At 40.7% G+C, this 17140-nt stretch overlaps 1 protein-coding gene across 30 annotated transcripts in view; it reads right to left on the minus strand.

Annotated features, from left to right (window-relative positions):
- The window catches only part of KIAA1217 (KIAA1217 ortholog), a 355093-nt gene that overhangs the window by 20853 nt on the left and 317100 nt on the right, over positions 1–17140 (minus strand). For all 30 annotated transcript variants that reach the window (XR_012054474.1, XM_072925432.1, XM_072925429.1 and 27 more), the window contains 2 exons: positions 12446–12606; positions 5922–6097 (listed from right to left, as the gene is read on the minus strand). Coding sequence is in view for 29 of the 30 variants with exons in the window: in XM_072925432.1 (XP_072781533.1) it covers positions 5922–6097; positions 12446–12606 (337 nt within the window). In the remaining variant the exon portion in view is untranslated. The remainder of the gene's footprint in view (positions 1–5921; positions 6098–12445; positions 12607–17140) is intronic.

Consider the following 17140-nt stretch of genomic DNA (forward strand, 5'->3'; position numbering starts at 1 on the left):
TAGACACCCAGTACTGGTTTGCACCTTTTTTTCTCTTTGACATACAGAGGGATGACCAACAGTTAGGATACAACCCAATAACTGGCACCAAAAGCCTTTTTGATAAACCTTGTTTATCTGCCAGGTACTGCTAGACAGGACACAGGATTCTGTTTCTGTGAAGAGCCAGACTGAAACAGCAAGTGTGCATTGTGTGCAGCTCTTGCTCAGCACCTGGATTTAAGAGTGAATCACTTTGGATGTTCTTTCCAACCAATGCCATTCTGTGCTTACTCCAGCTCCATCTGGTGCTTCCTTCTCACCTTTCCAAAGATTTTTTGCAGTCTTTCCATACTTCACATAAAATTTTGCAATACCTGAGACACATAAACTGGTTTTGCTTAGGAAGCAGCCACTTCTTTCCCTTTGAGACAACATTGCTTTATCTGGAGTTTTCCAAAGATACAAAAAATTTTCTCAAAAAAACCCCAACCCTGAGATGCTTTATGGGCAACTATGCAAATACCCATGTAAACACCTTAAAAAGATCATCTCTTGAATATCTAGGGAAAATTCACTTCTATTAAAATGCCCAATTTACTCACAGGTATATTCTAGAAAGCAGTTTAATTGCAGATAGAAAAAAATGCAATGGAAACTCTGAACTGACAAATCAGCTACTCATTTGAACCTAATCTTGGGCATCATTTTTTTGCATCCATCAGGGATCAGTTTTGCAGTTGCTGTAAGAGAATCAAGGTAGAAGAGGATTGGCAGAAAAGGGGTATGAGATGCTTGCTCTCTGCACCATCTGCAATCTTGCATTTCCACGTATTTCCCTTCCACTGCCATGCAAAGCCAGTAATTTCCCAGACCCATCTCAGTGAGGAAGAAAAGCAGGTGGCCAGTAATGGGATAAAAATAAAGAAAATTCCTTACAGCAATACTGTACATGTAGGTCAGTTTAAACTGGAAGCACAGTCCCACAGAACAATCCATGGCAACACAACAGTATTTCTCATACACAGGGGAACAGAAAGAGGATTAACATCTGAACATTAAGCATGCACAGCAGAGTTAATTTCAATCTAAAATGAAGAACTTTAGAAGCTAAAAAATTATTTTGAATTGAGAATCATAAATTGTGTCTGAACAGATCACAAACAAGTGGTGGTAAATGATTCTGTTCCCACTTAAAGACCACTTCTCCCAGTGACTCTGCCTTCAGAAAGCTGGGAGAGTCCCAGTTCCCCCAGCACAAACAGCCTTGCAGGAAACAATCCATTGGACCACACGATGGCAGCAAGGGAACACTTCTAAGGGTGTTTTTCCAGTGGCAGAAGCTGCTAAAATGCAGGTATCTGCTGCCTCTGTCTGCCTTTGCAATAAAGGGCACAGACACACTCTAGCAGGAGCTGCAGGAAGAATGGGGCTTCTGTCACTGTCACTAAGGCAAAGGCTCCTACTCTACAGGACACTGCTCTGCAGTCTTGCATCCTCCCTAGTCTTCATGCCCTGCTACTGGCACTGAGGCTGGGCAGTGCTGCTTTGGGAATCATGGGGTATCCCTCCTCCCTTTTGTAGATCAGCACTGGAAGAGCAGCTCCCCAAATATTTGCATTTACCAGGAAATAAAACAGATAAAGAAAGATGTTTAAATTTGTTCATGTGTGGAAAGAAGGGAAAGGAAAACACAGAACAGTATTACAATGTTTGAAGGACAGTGCCCCACTTTTCACTTTGTTCGTTGAGCAGAAATGGAAGGGTCATCACAAATCCCTTTGATTCCATATACTGTCAAACAAGACAACTGATCCTGAAATTACCCAGGGGATGCCACATTACACTGCTTCATGTTGCTAACTGCAAGGGAAAAGAAACTTAATCCCTTGGGACCCAAAGACTGAAACAGATTTGGTGGTCTCCAGAATTTCTCTTCTCTCACTAGGGAAAACACTTGGCTTTACAGACTGGCCTGAGCAAATTAGCAAGATATGCACATTAATGCAGTTTCAGAAGGCTAATATAAGAGAAATAATTTTTCTGCATCTATATTCTACATGGGGAAGCCGAGGCAACTCTTGTGCTGAGATCTTTCTTTAGGCAAAAAAAGCCTCAGAGAATCTGCCTCAGACTGCAGCATCAGTAGAACAGGGTACAAAACAAACTGACAAAATGAATGGTAACAAATCACCCAGACCAGATGGTATTTGCCCAGGAGTTCTATAGCAACTTGACGCTGAAACAGCTGAACTATTCATGCTAAGCATCTAACTTCTTGATTAAAATTGCTTTGGAACAACGTTAGCAGAAAGTGTCATAAATTATACAAATAAAAAATTTTTAATGATATGGGGATATAATGGGAACAGTACTCTGGTGAGACTGACACTTAGACAGGTGTGATGGATAGGTATCAAAATACAGAATAAACAATAAAGAATCAATGAACAATGGATAAATTTGCTGTGTTAGGTAGGAATTAGCATGGTTTGTGTAAAATGAAGGTCAGTTTCACAAATCCGCAAACAACAGAAGCTTGGAGACAAAGTACACTACAAAAGGCTTTCAGCAAGGTGTTTGAGGAAAAGCTTTCAAGAATGCAAAGTTGTCATGGGACAAAAGGAAATTCTTTCATGGATAAAGCACTGAAGCGAAGATAAGGGATCAATGAACAGCTAACTCAATGAATGTACTTTGCTGGTGGGTTCCACAGGGACCACTGCTAGGGCAGGTGCTTTTCAATATACTATAAATAATTTAGAAAAAAGGATGAATAATAAAACAAAAAAAAAAAATCTCAAAAGGCTATTATATTATTCAGGAAAATGAAAATGAAAGGTGGCTGCAGAGGACTGCAGATGGACCATCTGGTACTAACTGACCAGAAAACACCACAGATTAAATTAACTCCTCATACCTGTAAAGTGTGCCCATGAGAAGAGGAGAAATGAAACCAAAATCAATCCCACATAAAAGCAATAACCTCCCAAAACCCCAAGGTTTTATATACACTGATGATCATCCATGTGAGTGAGACGTTGGATATTTAATGTAAAGCTCCTGTGGAACAATAGGACAGGGAGATCACACCATGCACAAGGTCACGGTGTGCCTGCATCCAACAAAGCTCTTGCAGGGTTCTCCTGTCTCCCCATTCCCATCCCACAGCTGTGCACCAGAGTTAGAAAGGGCAAAGAGAAAGGCAACAGGATGATGAAATGTAGAGAAAGGCTTCTAGAAGGTTAACTAAGCTGACTAAGACTTCTCAGGCTGGAAAAGGCATGAGTGGGGGAAAAGGGAAGGGAAAGGGAGTGTCTATAACATAATGACTAGCATGGCAAGGGTGAATATTTTACTGTGCATTATTTAAGAGTCTGGGGATTGATTGACAGATGAACAATTCAAAAACAAATGAAAGAGATTCTTCTGATATACTTCCCCAAGTACCTGCTACTAGTACCTCTCCCAGATTGCTAAGTGAAGTTTTGTTTTCATGGAGCATGGTTATTGTTATTAAAAAAAAATCTGATACTTTTCCTAACAAAGTATAAATTGTAAGCTACTGTGGATTGTATCCAATTGAACAGTTTGGATGTGGCTATAACTTAAATACTGTGCTTATAACTCCCTTCTATTAAAGTGCTTAAAATCTACAATATAGAGTGGTCACACCTCTAACATGCTTGTTATGACATAAATACTTCATTACTTAATGTATCATGACATCGTAATTTGTCTTTGGTAATTCTTAAATCTAGCATCTACAAGTGCTATATATAACATCTCTAATGTGGAGTCAAAAGACTAGATTGAAAAAAACCTACACATTTCATTCTGAGTGTGTATTTCACTGTCACACAAGTGAACATAAACACTATGTTTAACAGGTTTCATTAGATATCCTCTGCCCAGTGGTGACACACATGGGCACACTTCTGTAGGCACCATTATGAATCTGTTGAGCAAGATTTCTACTCAACAGAATGCTTGCTTTGAAATGTACACCAATGTACTGCCAATATGTTTATTTCCTTATTTCACAGAATCACAGAATGGAAAGCACCACAGTGGGTCATCTGGTCCAACCTCCCTGCTCAAAGCAACAATCTTCAATTGCAGAAGAAAGGACTTTTTAAGCTAAGATTTACCACCTAAAAGTAGTAAATACACTTTTGTAAGTATTGCAGTAATCTTACATTCCAGTGTCTCACATGAAGACATTTATTCACTGATTTAGTCTTATGATTTTTAGAGGGTGACAGTTGAAATCCTAAAAAATGCAAATATTGTGCATTGTTGCTTTGCATTTGTTTGTATATCTGCAGTGGGATCAGTTTAGTTGAAAATGCCTATAAATAATATAACCTTTTTCTCAATAATGTCAGTGACATTTGATGTGTAATTTTGTGCTGCATGCTCTTACTATGAACAGCCATCAGCTGCTGAAATTATTGTTGTCAGATGTACTTTTCTTTTGGGCTCTGCCCTTGCAAATGGGAAAATACATGACAAAGGAATCTCATTGGACACAAGTGATTAAAAATAAATGTTTTTTTCTAACATGTCTCTAAAAGAGGTGAAGTAACACTTGAATGATTTAAGAAATTCTCCTGTAACCTTAACAAATGAAGTAGCACAGAAGTAGCAGAAACTATGGGAACAGGAAAAATTCCAAAACCTGGTAAAACAGAAGCACTTTGCAATCCAAGTCCTATCCTTAATGAACAGCTGTAACAGCGAATGCCATTGGCACTTGACCTCACTCTGTATCCATTTTATGAGTCAATGCCATAATCAGCCATCACACAAATTGCTCTTTCCATAGAAAACAGACAATATAGGAACTTGGCAATGAGGTACACAGGAGTGAAGTGAGGAACAGGAAGGGTATTACTTAAGACTACAAATCAGCTGAGAGGATTAATTACTCTAGCATGGACCATTACTGCACATTCAGCCTTTCTTCACCCAACCTTTTCTTTACAGATACACCTTTTGTATTACAAAAAGTATTAATCTCACAATTTATTGATCAACAGGAAGGATTTACTCTCTTCAGCTGTCAGGAACTGTACTCTCTGGCTCTTCAGTCATAATTTCCAATGACAAGCTGACTAGAAATTTTTTCTCTATTATGGAGCAATTCTTTAGGTGTGAAATGCAGTAATGAGAAATGATTAGTTATATAATATCTTACAAATGTGAGTGTTAGAATTAGTTAAACTGTTTATTAATTTCAGCTTTATTTTGGCTCCTGCTGACTCTGAACTGAATCAAACAAGTTGATCCCACCAGTCTTGGTGGGCCAAAGTTCTGGGGGAAAAAAGCCAGAATCTTCCAAAGGGCTTTTACATAACAACAAAACAAGGTACACAGTTAAGCAGATGGAAACCTCAGTGACTACATTTTAGACAAGGACTGGCATTGCTGGCTGTAATTAAACTTCACTCCTCTATTTGAGCTTCCCCTACCTCTCCCATGCAGTAGCCAAAGCACTTACTATTGAAATCTGATTTTTGTACTTAAAGGCAAACTTATTACCTTCCTTTGAATCCCTTTGCTCTTGAGGAAATTCCTCCCTCCTTCCCTAAAGCATAATACATAAGGCTGAAGGGGAGAACTAGGGTAGAAGGAGGCTTTCAGAATACAGGGGTGGGCACGGTCCTTACAGTCATCTCTCCCTTTACAGGGGACTTCTGAAAAGGTAGCAGCTCGTGGTACTGCTGGGATTTACCCAGGGGCTGTGCAGAAAAGGACTCCTAGTCAGGACCAGTGAATTGAACAACACAGACATGGTTCTACAGCCAGTGTGATACACGACAAGGAAACACAACTAAAATACCATATACAAATGCAGTTTACCTGGTGGTAGAAGTTTCTACTTTATGGAAGAAAAAGACAGGTAAAAGCAATAAATTTGAAGAGGTTTCTCAACCCACCATAACTTCTTTACAATCTTTTCTTCCTCGCTGAGGTACTTCTGCCTCTCTTGTTCCACCAGGTTGCGCTGTCGCTGCACAGGATCTTCAAGCCTCTTCACTGTTTCGATCACTTTGCCATTGATTTCTAGCTCTGCTTTCTTCACCATTGCCCTCAGCATCTCCTGGTTCTGCAGCTGTTGCACAAAAGAAATCAACTTCAGTTTTTCCTGCTTGACTGACATCCCTGGCAACAAAATACATTGCAGATCTCAGAAGGTCGGGATAAACACCATCCTACAGTGAATGAGTATTTTCACCTGCTTTCCCTCTTTAGCTGTACCTATAAACATTATTCCATGTATATATATAACTTCCAGTTTCAAACTGATAAACAAAATATGTTGGGATCAATATATCACCTTCAAGGCATAACTTCTGCAAGGAGTGTGACCCCTTTATTCTGCTTGGTTCAACATGAATCAAGAATTAATTACGCCTCACGAGAATGCCGGATGCTTGACTTCCCCCTTCCATGTATCTCACCAGCTTATGCATTTCACAGCCCATACGTGCCTAGTGGATAATCCCACACATTAATGTCATGGCAGGAATGCATTGCTGTTTTCAGAATGGAGATTTTCAGTCTCTCAAGTGGCAGAGGAAGGACTGTAACATGTGGTGTAATTTGGTACAGGTACACAGCTCATCTGCAATACATAAAACCTCCTTTACCCACCAGAAAAACCAGAACCCCCCCCCCCACACACACACACACACTTTGACAGCAATTTTCTGAGAACTTCAAGTCATACCTTCTTTCTTGTCTTAGCCTGATAAGTAACTCAAGCATTATTTGTCTTGCTGATAGTAAGCTCACAGAGAAAACAAAAGTAAGAAGGCAAACTAGGCTGTACTCTTCCGTGGGTAGCCCTGGAGCAGCTGCCAGCCATGCTCACAAACCAAACCTGTTTAAGTCTGTTATGCAAATCACAAGATTCAAAGAGATAAGCAGGACTCTACCTAGTCACAGTTTTAGGACACAGGAAACATGAACACAACTGTGTTAGCCCAGGAGCCATTTCATACTGTAAGATGTTAAAAAACACCCGTGTTAACTGGGGACAAAATTCCCATTTTAAAACTAGCACTTGAACTGGCAGGTGTCTTCTAAACATCCAGGCTTAACAGCCAAATCACATTTAGCACACAAAATAAATCCATGATCTAATAGGAAGAATCATAAAAATGGGATACCTACAACACAGTAGCAGTAAGCTTTCTTTAAAATCCATTTAAGAAAATTCATGAGAATAAAAAAAAGTGCCTTTGCTGAGACAATTCTTTCCAACCAGTATGAGCATGAGAGAAACAAACTCAGTTCCTCACTTACGACTGTTCAGTCCCTGTGCCTGACTCTCTTACTCTCTTCTCCAGCTACACAACTTTAATGAGAGGGAGGGTAACACCTCACTGCAGGGGTTGTGTGTGTGTGTGTGAAATCTGCACTGTGACAAGCAGCAGTTGACTCAAAATTCAGCTGAAGAGAAATGTGAGCAGTTAGTGAAACTATGAAGCTAAAAAACATTTTAACAGCACAGAACGACATAAACAAAATCTAGATTATTTTGAAGACAATGTGTATTTTCCCCATTATGGGAATAATGTTTGGATTTGATAAATTAAAATCTCTTGCTGCAAGGCCAGCACAACTGAGATACACACTTCTTTCACTGTGTCATATTTTCAAGTAGGAAAACCTAAATGAATGAATAAATGAGTGAATGAGCATGTGACACTTCGGGCTTAAAATTTATTCCCAGCTCTTTAAAAAGTGGAGAAATTTGACACATGGAAGTGAGTTAGGATCTGTGAAACAACTGATCCGAGTTCAGTGAGAAGGTCAGTAACAGAGTTAGATTTAAGTCTCAGGTGTCCAGAAATTAAGTCCTTGATGTTCCTCAGCTGGTAATAGGGACTTCCACTAATAGCAAAACTGAATATGTGTGAGTGTGTGAGGTTGTGAAATGGCAGGCACATGTTTTTTCCTATTATGGGGGTATGTAGAGGAGCTATATTTATTGTGGTGATGTGTACAGCTAAGGTGTTCGTAGCCTCCATTTATGAAGTGCTTGAACAATACCAGGAAGTTTCAGTCACAAAAGTTCATCTATTTCTGATAATGAGGATAGGGAATAAAAATGTAACACAGCAAGATTTCAAAAAATCTTGGATGTTGAGGGCTCCCAAACCTCAGTGTTTGGAGTGAGCTCTTTAATTCTGGGATATGACTCAGTCTTGGTATCAAATAAATGTTTTTACTATTTCTATGAAAATTCATGCAATAATTGGCTAGTTATGGAAAACCTGAGTTTACTCATGCTTGGGGCACAGGGTCAGAAGATGAGAAGGGAGAGGTACATATATGTTCAGAGAGACAAAAGGAAGAAGAGTGGGAGGGGAGCAATTGTGTCAGTCAGCAGCCAAAGGACAGCATGAGGCAGGGAGAGCAGGAGCACAGGGAGAGAGATGTGGCTCAGGAGAAGGCACTGTCCATCCCATTTACCTCCATGTTCTGGAACTGAACTTCATTCTTACCTTTCTGCTGCCAGCAGAATCAGATGTGAGACTCCCTGACTAAGCGCACACCCTACTTGCCCTTCTGACCACCTCTGTTACTCCACCAGCTCAAGCAAAAGACGTTTTATGGATCTGCCATAGTTATTCTGGTTCCACACAATAGGACCTTTTATACTATAAGCTTGCTTGAAAACAAGCCAAATAAACAATGTTAAACATTAATTCTTGAAGACTCTTTCTTGAAACAGTACTGAAATTCTAAAGGCACGTGCTAAAAGGAAAACCAATGCAGGCTTTCCTGTCACCAACAAATAGTAATTTGCTAATTAGAGTTACCTTACCTTGTTTCTGCAAGAAGCAATCAAACAGAAACAAATTTAGCATATCTTTTTAGAATTCTAGCATCCTTTCATACAGTCCTTACCCTTGGTTTACATTTTCAGCCTCGTCAATCTCTCCAGATACCTTTCTTGCCCCTCTTCTTCATCTTGTGCTTCAGCCATTACTGGTCACTGCTCTCACACAAGTACCCCAGCCCTGCCTCTGGTACTCACTCCAAGAATAATCTGATAGCTAGTTCAGTTCACTTTGAACCAATTACTATCTATGAGACAGGTAACTAGAAAACCAAGTATTAGTTCACAACCCTGCTCCTCATTAGGAGATGAGTGTGACCTCCCCAGTGGGAGCTTCCCACCTCTCCTTGAACTCCAGTGCACAGCCACAAAACAGGAGCTGGCTGCCTGCAGCTCAGGACCTCTGTAGAATCTAAGTACCTAGTTCCTGAAGTTTGGTACCATCCATTGATTAAAGCTAGCCTCTCCAGTTCTATAATGCAGCTCAGAATATATATTTGAATTCTGAATCAAAATTACACTTGTGAAACTGAGTACCATATACCATTTATGACAGTGTTGCTATTACAGTTTCTGTCCTTTCTGCAGCGCTCACTTCCCTGTAAACAGTGCCCTGAGAGAAGGAAAAGGATGCATGCATGCACCTTCCTAATGGGGAACATTAATCATATCTAACTGTGTTCCCTTAAAGTGAGTTCAATTAAAGAAAAGAAGGAATAGACAAAAAAAAAAAAAAAAAAAATCCAGTGCACATATAGCCTAATGATATAAACCATATACATGTACTCCAAGGCTTGGTTCAAAGCTACTACTAAGAGTTCTCAATACCTGGGTGCATAGAATGAACAACCCCACTAAAATCATCATGGGCTCAATTCTTATCCATTCAGGACAAAGGCTGGGTTACAGACCATCTCTGGCATTGATGAAAACTCCACAGCATCATGAAGCTAGTCTGTCCTGAATGTCTCTGAAAATCAGAGCACTTAGAACATGCAAGAGGTGTACACAGCCTCTAGCAACAGCCATGAGGTAAATGTCTGTGTGCCAAGAATCCCTCTTCAAAATCCAACCACATCTTAACTTTTTGGTGGCATCTTACATTATATGTTTATCTGGTGTGTGAATAAATACATTTGGATCCATTGTTGCTGGATATGGTTTAAAAAGAAGATTTTGCCAGCACAACCAAAGGATACACAAATGAATGGGTCTTTTCTATCATGTATTTCTCTGATTCTATTAAGAAAATTAATATGAACTTATGGTGGTAACATCATATGAAAATTAAACAATAGACAATATTAAACATAGTTTATGTTCTGTTCCTGTTTCTTATTTACCCTGCCAAATTTTGCGCCTGTGCAATCTTTTTCATTTTTTTTGAAGTGTTTCTTCTAGTCTGTCACTGTATAAAAAATTCACACAAACAGGAACAAACTGACTGCCAGACCAGGAGAAACAGTGAAATTGAAAAATAGGAAGCACTGTCAAACATGAAATGAAAACAATCTGGGAAACCAGAAAAATACTTTTTCCCTTCTACTTATAATTATTTTTGAAAAAACATAGCACAACATATTTCATTTAAAATGTGATATTGCAACACTCTTCAGTTTAAAACACTGCCTGTTTCACTTGCTGCCCTACAAACTGGGAGCTTTTTTTCAAAATAGCTCAGGAATGCCATGACAGAAACTCTCATCGATGGAATTTATGTGTAACATACCAAAGTTTCTCTTGAGCTACAGGTTCTTCCAACATTTCTCAACTTCCCACTAGCTCAATGCACCAAGTTTGCTATAATTTCAGAATTATAGGAAGCCAGCCAGAGTTAATGAGCACACTCGGGATATGTCCTTTTTCCCTTCTCAAGACCTCCTTGTCAGCATTGATTTGTGCAGATGGTAAACATTTCTTCATTCCTGTGTGCCACAATGTCACGTCTTCTGCCCCGGGCAGGGCCACCGAGACAAAGCTCAGCCGGGAAATGCCACCTCCTTGGTGGGCAGCCCTGTGAGAAGGATGGACTCCCTGCCTCCAAGCAGCACTGCGGACTCCAGCCACTTTCCGAGGCCACATGCTGAGCACAGCTGGGGCCCAGACCGAAGGCATTTGCCAAGAGCTGCATTTGGCACATGGCACGGAGAAGGACACAGGGGCTGCAGAGGTTTGCAGCACAAATGTGGAAAAATATGCACTTATACATAATGTGCCAGGGCAGAGATCAAATGCCAGTGTCTTCAAATCAGACGAGGAACACGATGGCTGGCACGTAGGCAGCACTGCTGAGAATAGCTTTTGAAAGGGACATTTGCTGTTGGAGCATACTCATCCTAAACCGAAAATTTAAATACATGGGAGCTGTATCACAGGCAGAAGTCACCTGACACAACTCTTCGCTCCAAACATCCTCTGCCATCTCTGCATTCCCAGCAAACAGAGCACAGGATGTTGTCACAGGACCTTCAGATGGACACATTTTCCTATACTGATGTTTACTTCACCCTTCTGCTCCTTTGCTTTATAACTGGTTCATAATTTAATTTTCTTTAGATGAGGAGGTGAAAGTAAAACATGCTCTGAACTCTGATCTCTATTATCATTATTTTGTTCTAAAATTTATCAGCAAATCAAACGTGACTAACATGGTACCATCACCCTGGTTGTAAAACCAGTAGCTGCAGTCCTACAATAGCTAACATGTGATGTCACTTTCTGGCTAAGGAGGACTGGCAGAATACTGAAACTTCTCCAACTGTCCAATTTGTCTTACAAGAAAGTGCTCTGCCTTCTTTTCCATCTTCTGGGACAATACACAGTGCTCTTCAATTTCCAGTTAAGTAAAAGGCTGAAGACCTGTACAGCTGCATATGCTTATTTTTATAGTGTCTGAGATGAACAGAATATATTTACATTTGCAGCATGACTGCATGTGCCAACATACTATTTTTGTTAACTCTTCATTGGTTGTATTCTTTCTTGCAAGTTTTGAGGTGTTGACATGTATTAGGAAGGTATTGCTGAGTGTAAGTAGGACACAACAAACCTTTGCAGTAACATTTGAAAGACCTTTTTTTTTCTTACTGTTCAAGTTGGCTAATTTTCTGGATACTGTAAATACAGGACTCAAACTCTGGCTTAATACATATCTACTGATCTTCAGCTACATTTGGGTTTCCTGACATCAAAGTTGTTTATTCAGGGACTTAAGATTCATCTCAACTGTAAACAGTATGGAGCAGGAACATGGTTCTTCTGACATGTTTATATAGCACATAGCATAGCAGGGTCCAAACTATAACCACAGACTTGATACTACTGCAATATAAATAGTGCTTTAATGTATAGGGTATCCAACAAAGCTAGAAATGAATTTTTTTTTCGCAATATCTGAGCAGCAGTAGTTTAACTGAGCTAATTCTCACACCCTGAGGACTATGCAAACTTTTGTGTATGTAGTAGTTGGGTCTGCCCTTTGCTAGAACTCTGCTACTGAGACTCACTTGTACAAAGGGTAAAAGAGAGAAAATGAGAGAGGGGGAAGGAGGAAAAAAGGCATTTGCTGACAACCCACCTTTTTTCCCAGCATTATCCAGATAACCATACCTGTAGCTGCTTCATCTGATGCAGCTGCAGCCGCAGGTCCGACACGTTGCGTTTCATGCCATGCAGGCTGAGGTGCATTGCTGGGGCTCCAGCGGGGTGGTGGGTGACAGCTGACTCCACAGCTCCCACTGCATTCTTCCCCCCAGATATACTGGCAGCACCTGCAATAAGCAGCAGTACAGGATGAGTTCACAGCAGAGAAGGTGCAAATGTGATCCCTCCTCTGCCCACAGGTATCTCACACAGACGGACGAGAAAAGCGAAGGACAGATGCCAACGCTCAGGACTAACAGGGGACTGGCACCTCCTTATCCAATATATTTTGAGGGAAGCCTGCACAGTATCAGAGTGTATCTGTGCTGGAACCTCAGTTCTACCAGAGCACTGCATTACTCCAGGACTGCTTTCTACCACATGTCGTGGAGATGGGATAATAAGCTATAACTGCAGATTACACAAAACAGCAACAAATCAAATTGGTTCTGAAAATAACTTTGGGACTGTCCTCCCAGGAGATGTCTGAGACCAAGTTGATGCAAATTCATTCATAGGACTCCTGAACTACATATTTGTTGATTAATCATGTCAGGAGATGGATTCCATCAAGCTGCTAAATATGGGGAAAAGATTTCTATAAAAAATCTTATTGCACTGCTTAAAGGACAATTGCATTATTTCTACCAGGTATCTCCAGCATCAACCCTATAAAACCAGAGAAATTAAATGATGGTGTGGCAGAGGTTCTCAGCCATGTTGCATCCACCCACTCCCTTTTAGTCTGTCAGAAAGGAATACAGCATAACACAAGGAAATGAGCTGAGCCACACTCTGAAAATAATGATTGTTGTCCTCATAAAACTCTCTTTGTTAAAGAATGCTATGCCTCTGCACAGGAACAATGCCAAGGTTGTTCTTTTCAGTCTCAAGTACCTGGGAAGAAGCTCTATTTAGAGAGAACAAGCAAATTCCAGCTCATGAGCTAATAGAAATGTCAGCTCTTTCTCACAATTTGCACTTACACACCTGTATTCTTCAAATTCTTTTTCTAATGTATCCCTTCCCCCTTACCCCCCACTCCCCCAGCAGACAAAATGACAGACTATCAGTATGACAAACTTCATTTTTTAAGTTCAGTACTACATAGTCCTGCAAACTCTTCTCATCACACTGCCAAATGCACCTTATACCTTAGCTGCTGCTCCCTGAACTACGGCCCCTGACTACAAGAAAGACATTGAGATACTGGAGCATGTCCAGAGAAGGGCGAAGGATCTGGAGCACAAGTCTGATGAGTAACAGCTGAGGGAGCTGGGGGTGCTCAGTATGGAGAAAAGGAGTCTCAAGGTCCTTATTGCTCTCTAAAGCTGCCTGAAAGGGGGTTGGGAGGAGGTGGGAGTTGGTCTCTTCTCCCAGGTAATAAAAAATAGGACAAAAAGAAATGGCCAGCCAGGGGCCATTTACAGCCAGGGACATTTAATATTAGGAAAAATTTCTTCACCAAAAGAGTCATCAAGCATTGGAAGAGTCTGCCCAGGGAAGTGGTTGAGTCACCATCCCTGAAGGTATTTAAAAGATGTGTAGGTGTGGTGCTTAGGGACCTGGCCTGGGGTGGACTTGGCAGTGTTAGGTTAATGGCTTGACTGGATGATCTGGAAGGTCTTTTCCAACCTAAATAATTCCATGATTCTATTCTATGATTAGGTCATTCCCTACTTCAATTTCATCCTTCTCTATGATTAAACAAAAGAAATCTGAAGAAACAGAAAACAGCTCATCAATGGACGAGCAGGGATTTTGGTCATCATCTGTTCCCACAAGCACACATTCTATCAAGTTTAATGAAATCAAACAAAAACCCGTGTTGTGAGCTTTGCCTGCTGAAGGCAAATTTTCAGTGCACTGAAGTGCATGACACATCTTCTGCCTGGAATGAGTGTGACTCCTAGAGTGAGAAGTTCTCTCCCCATGCTCTCATCCCTTGTAGTCTTTTGAACTATTCCTCCAAATGTCCTGAGTAGAGCTCAGCATAACAACACACTGCTAGTCCTTTTCCAACAGGTGTGGATACCTCAAATACAACCTTTGCAAAATTCATCTGGGGGAAGCATTCTTAAAGGATGGAAATCACACCAGCCTATTTTTATTTTTAAAAAAGGTTTTTAAGAATCATGTTTGTTACTTTACCTTCATTTGCAATTCTGCTCCATAAAAGCACAGGCCCCTCTGGCAGGATCCATGCTACATACAGTGTGCCATGCCATGGACTTCTGGAGACATGCTCAGACAAAAGGCTCTTCTAGCTTGGGGCAGGCTGTTGTAATGCTACACTGTCCCTGAACCTGCTCCAGCTAGATCTGCTTGGTGCTTCAACAACAGCACTCGTCATTACACTGCTGAGCAAGCTGCTGCACATTTTTGCTGTACTCCAGTATGATTCAATGGTCTCTTGACTTTCAAAGAGCTCCTTAAAAGAAAGCAACACTCAAGAAATAAACAGTCCTTGTTCACTGCCATTATGTACCCACTCCATGCTTCAGTCCAATGTATGCTAATACTTATCTGTCTACATGTACACTGCACTTTCTCCTACAGTCAAGCATCTATTTCCCTCCCACAGGCACTATTTTTTGCCTTTTTTGTTTAAGAGAATGGTATTTAGTTCATAAACCTTGCAGACAGAAACCACCAGAGAGTCTGAAAAATGTGGATAAGCCTCCAAGAGTTCTGATCCCTTGCCACAAATCTGGACTATTTTTGAAAGCACACCTACCTTTCTGCTGTTCTTTGCCTCAAGCAAAAGCTCCAAAACCTCAGCCCCTGACCCTGTGATGAGGCTGCCAAGGCATGAATCAGACCCCACCAGTCCCTCCCTCCATGCTGGACCCCAGTCAATCCACATATTTTCTCAGGAAGGGGTGCCTGCTTTCCTTTTAGTGTAGATGGACTGTGATCTGCTTCTGTAAGCAATAAATATCTCCAACTCCCTACAAAGCAGCTCTCCTCCTCACTGCTGCCTCAGCCACCTCTTTTCACCATTAGGTGCTCTTGGCTGCCACAGTGTCCCTGCTGCAGAGTGCCCAGCGCCTGGGAAACATGCAGTGGGACTGCAGACTCCAGCAGATGTGAAACACAAGACACTTAGTGAGCAATAACAATCAGCAGCTGATTTCTCACATATTCATATTTTCATCAAGAAAGAATAAAAAGGCAGCTGAATGAGGGGCTGCTTCATCTAGGGAGTGTAGCTCACTGTTGGAAGTAGTCCCAGGCTGTAGCTTTGTGATTAGATGTGAGGCCAGATGGGTTAAAGGGAAAGAAACAGCACTGGCTCTTGAGTTTTTAAAGAAACCCCTTCTTGAGCTAGGTATGGGAAATTCAACCTCCCACCATAATTTCCTAACACTTTGAACAAATAAAAAAAGTTAACTTTTTACAAAGGCTAATGAACTAAGCTGCCATTTTAGAGTACAAAGAGAACCGAAGTGTAGAAAGAGGAAAGGTTTGCTGTGTGCTCAGGGGATAAGGAACACGACTTCTACTCCCTGACACTTGACCTTTGCTATGGCTGTAAAGACACTGCTCTCCTTCTGTTTTCCAGATTTTTTTTCTTTCTAAAATGCCAAGATTTTATTTTGAAGTCGTTGGCACAAAAGGCCATCAGAAGACACTCCACTGATGTTTCCCCCCCCGTCCCCCCAAATAACTAATCTAATTAAAGAGACAAAATATTTTCAAACATTATTTGGAGAGATGTGACAGTTACTAGATGGCACTAAATCAGCCTCAAAATAATAAACTATTCTATATATACATTAGTATGCAACTTCACCTCATTGATCCAAATTTAATTCAGGATTATATTTTGTCTGCAAATGCTGACAGAGTTCTAAGACTAGCAAGATCTGTCTTTGAATCTGAGATAAGCAAACAGATATGGACAATGATTTAATTCAGAGGTCATCACAGCAAGAGTCATGCGAGAAGGGCACAGAGATATGCACAGATGACAAGACAGTTCACAAAGAATGAGGAATCCAATCTGAGTCCTACGTTTGTAATACTTCCCCCTGCTGCCATCTCCCTCTTGTTTTGTATAGGTGGTGTTAATGCAGAAAATTGTACTCCCTGATCCCCTTCTCATGGAATACTGAAAAGTCTTATTTCCTCTTTTAACAAGGCAGCAACTAGCAAAAAGATATTGCTTTTTTTGGTAATCCATGAAACAGCTGATCCTAATTTAATAAATGAATCCAGGATTTAGTCTATCAATCTCTAGCTGATGAACAAAATTATGACAGAAAAGAGAGTGTGTAAGTATTTCTCAGGGTATTTGTTAGTAATCTCATGGTGACTCTTACTAGTATGGTTTTAGAATCATGTGTTGTTTCTAAGTGAAGAGTTTCTTGATGCCATTTGTGTCTCAGGAACTGAAGATCTTTATAAGGATTCAGAGATGGAATTTCTCTTGACATGAGCAGAAGAGACATAGCCAGTCTGTGGAGGGTTACTGCTCTTTGAACCCATCCCCCCCTGAAAGAACTGAGCCTAAAGCAATAAAAGACAAGAAATGCAGACAAGCATTGTCATTCCAGACTCATCTTCCTAAGTGAAAAAGCTGGGTTTCTTCAGATTCCTTAATATCGGGGGCTAAAGAAGTCACTGGCTTCTACAGACCAGCACAGCAAAAGCAAGTTA

The sequence above is a fragment of the Taeniopygia guttata genome, chromosome 2 (genome assembly GCF_048771995.1).
Source record: "Taeniopygia guttata chromosome 2, bTaeGut7.mat, whole genome shotgun sequence".
Lineage (NCBI taxonomy): Eukaryota > Metazoa > Chordata > Aves > Passeriformes > Estrildidae > Taeniopygia > Taeniopygia guttata.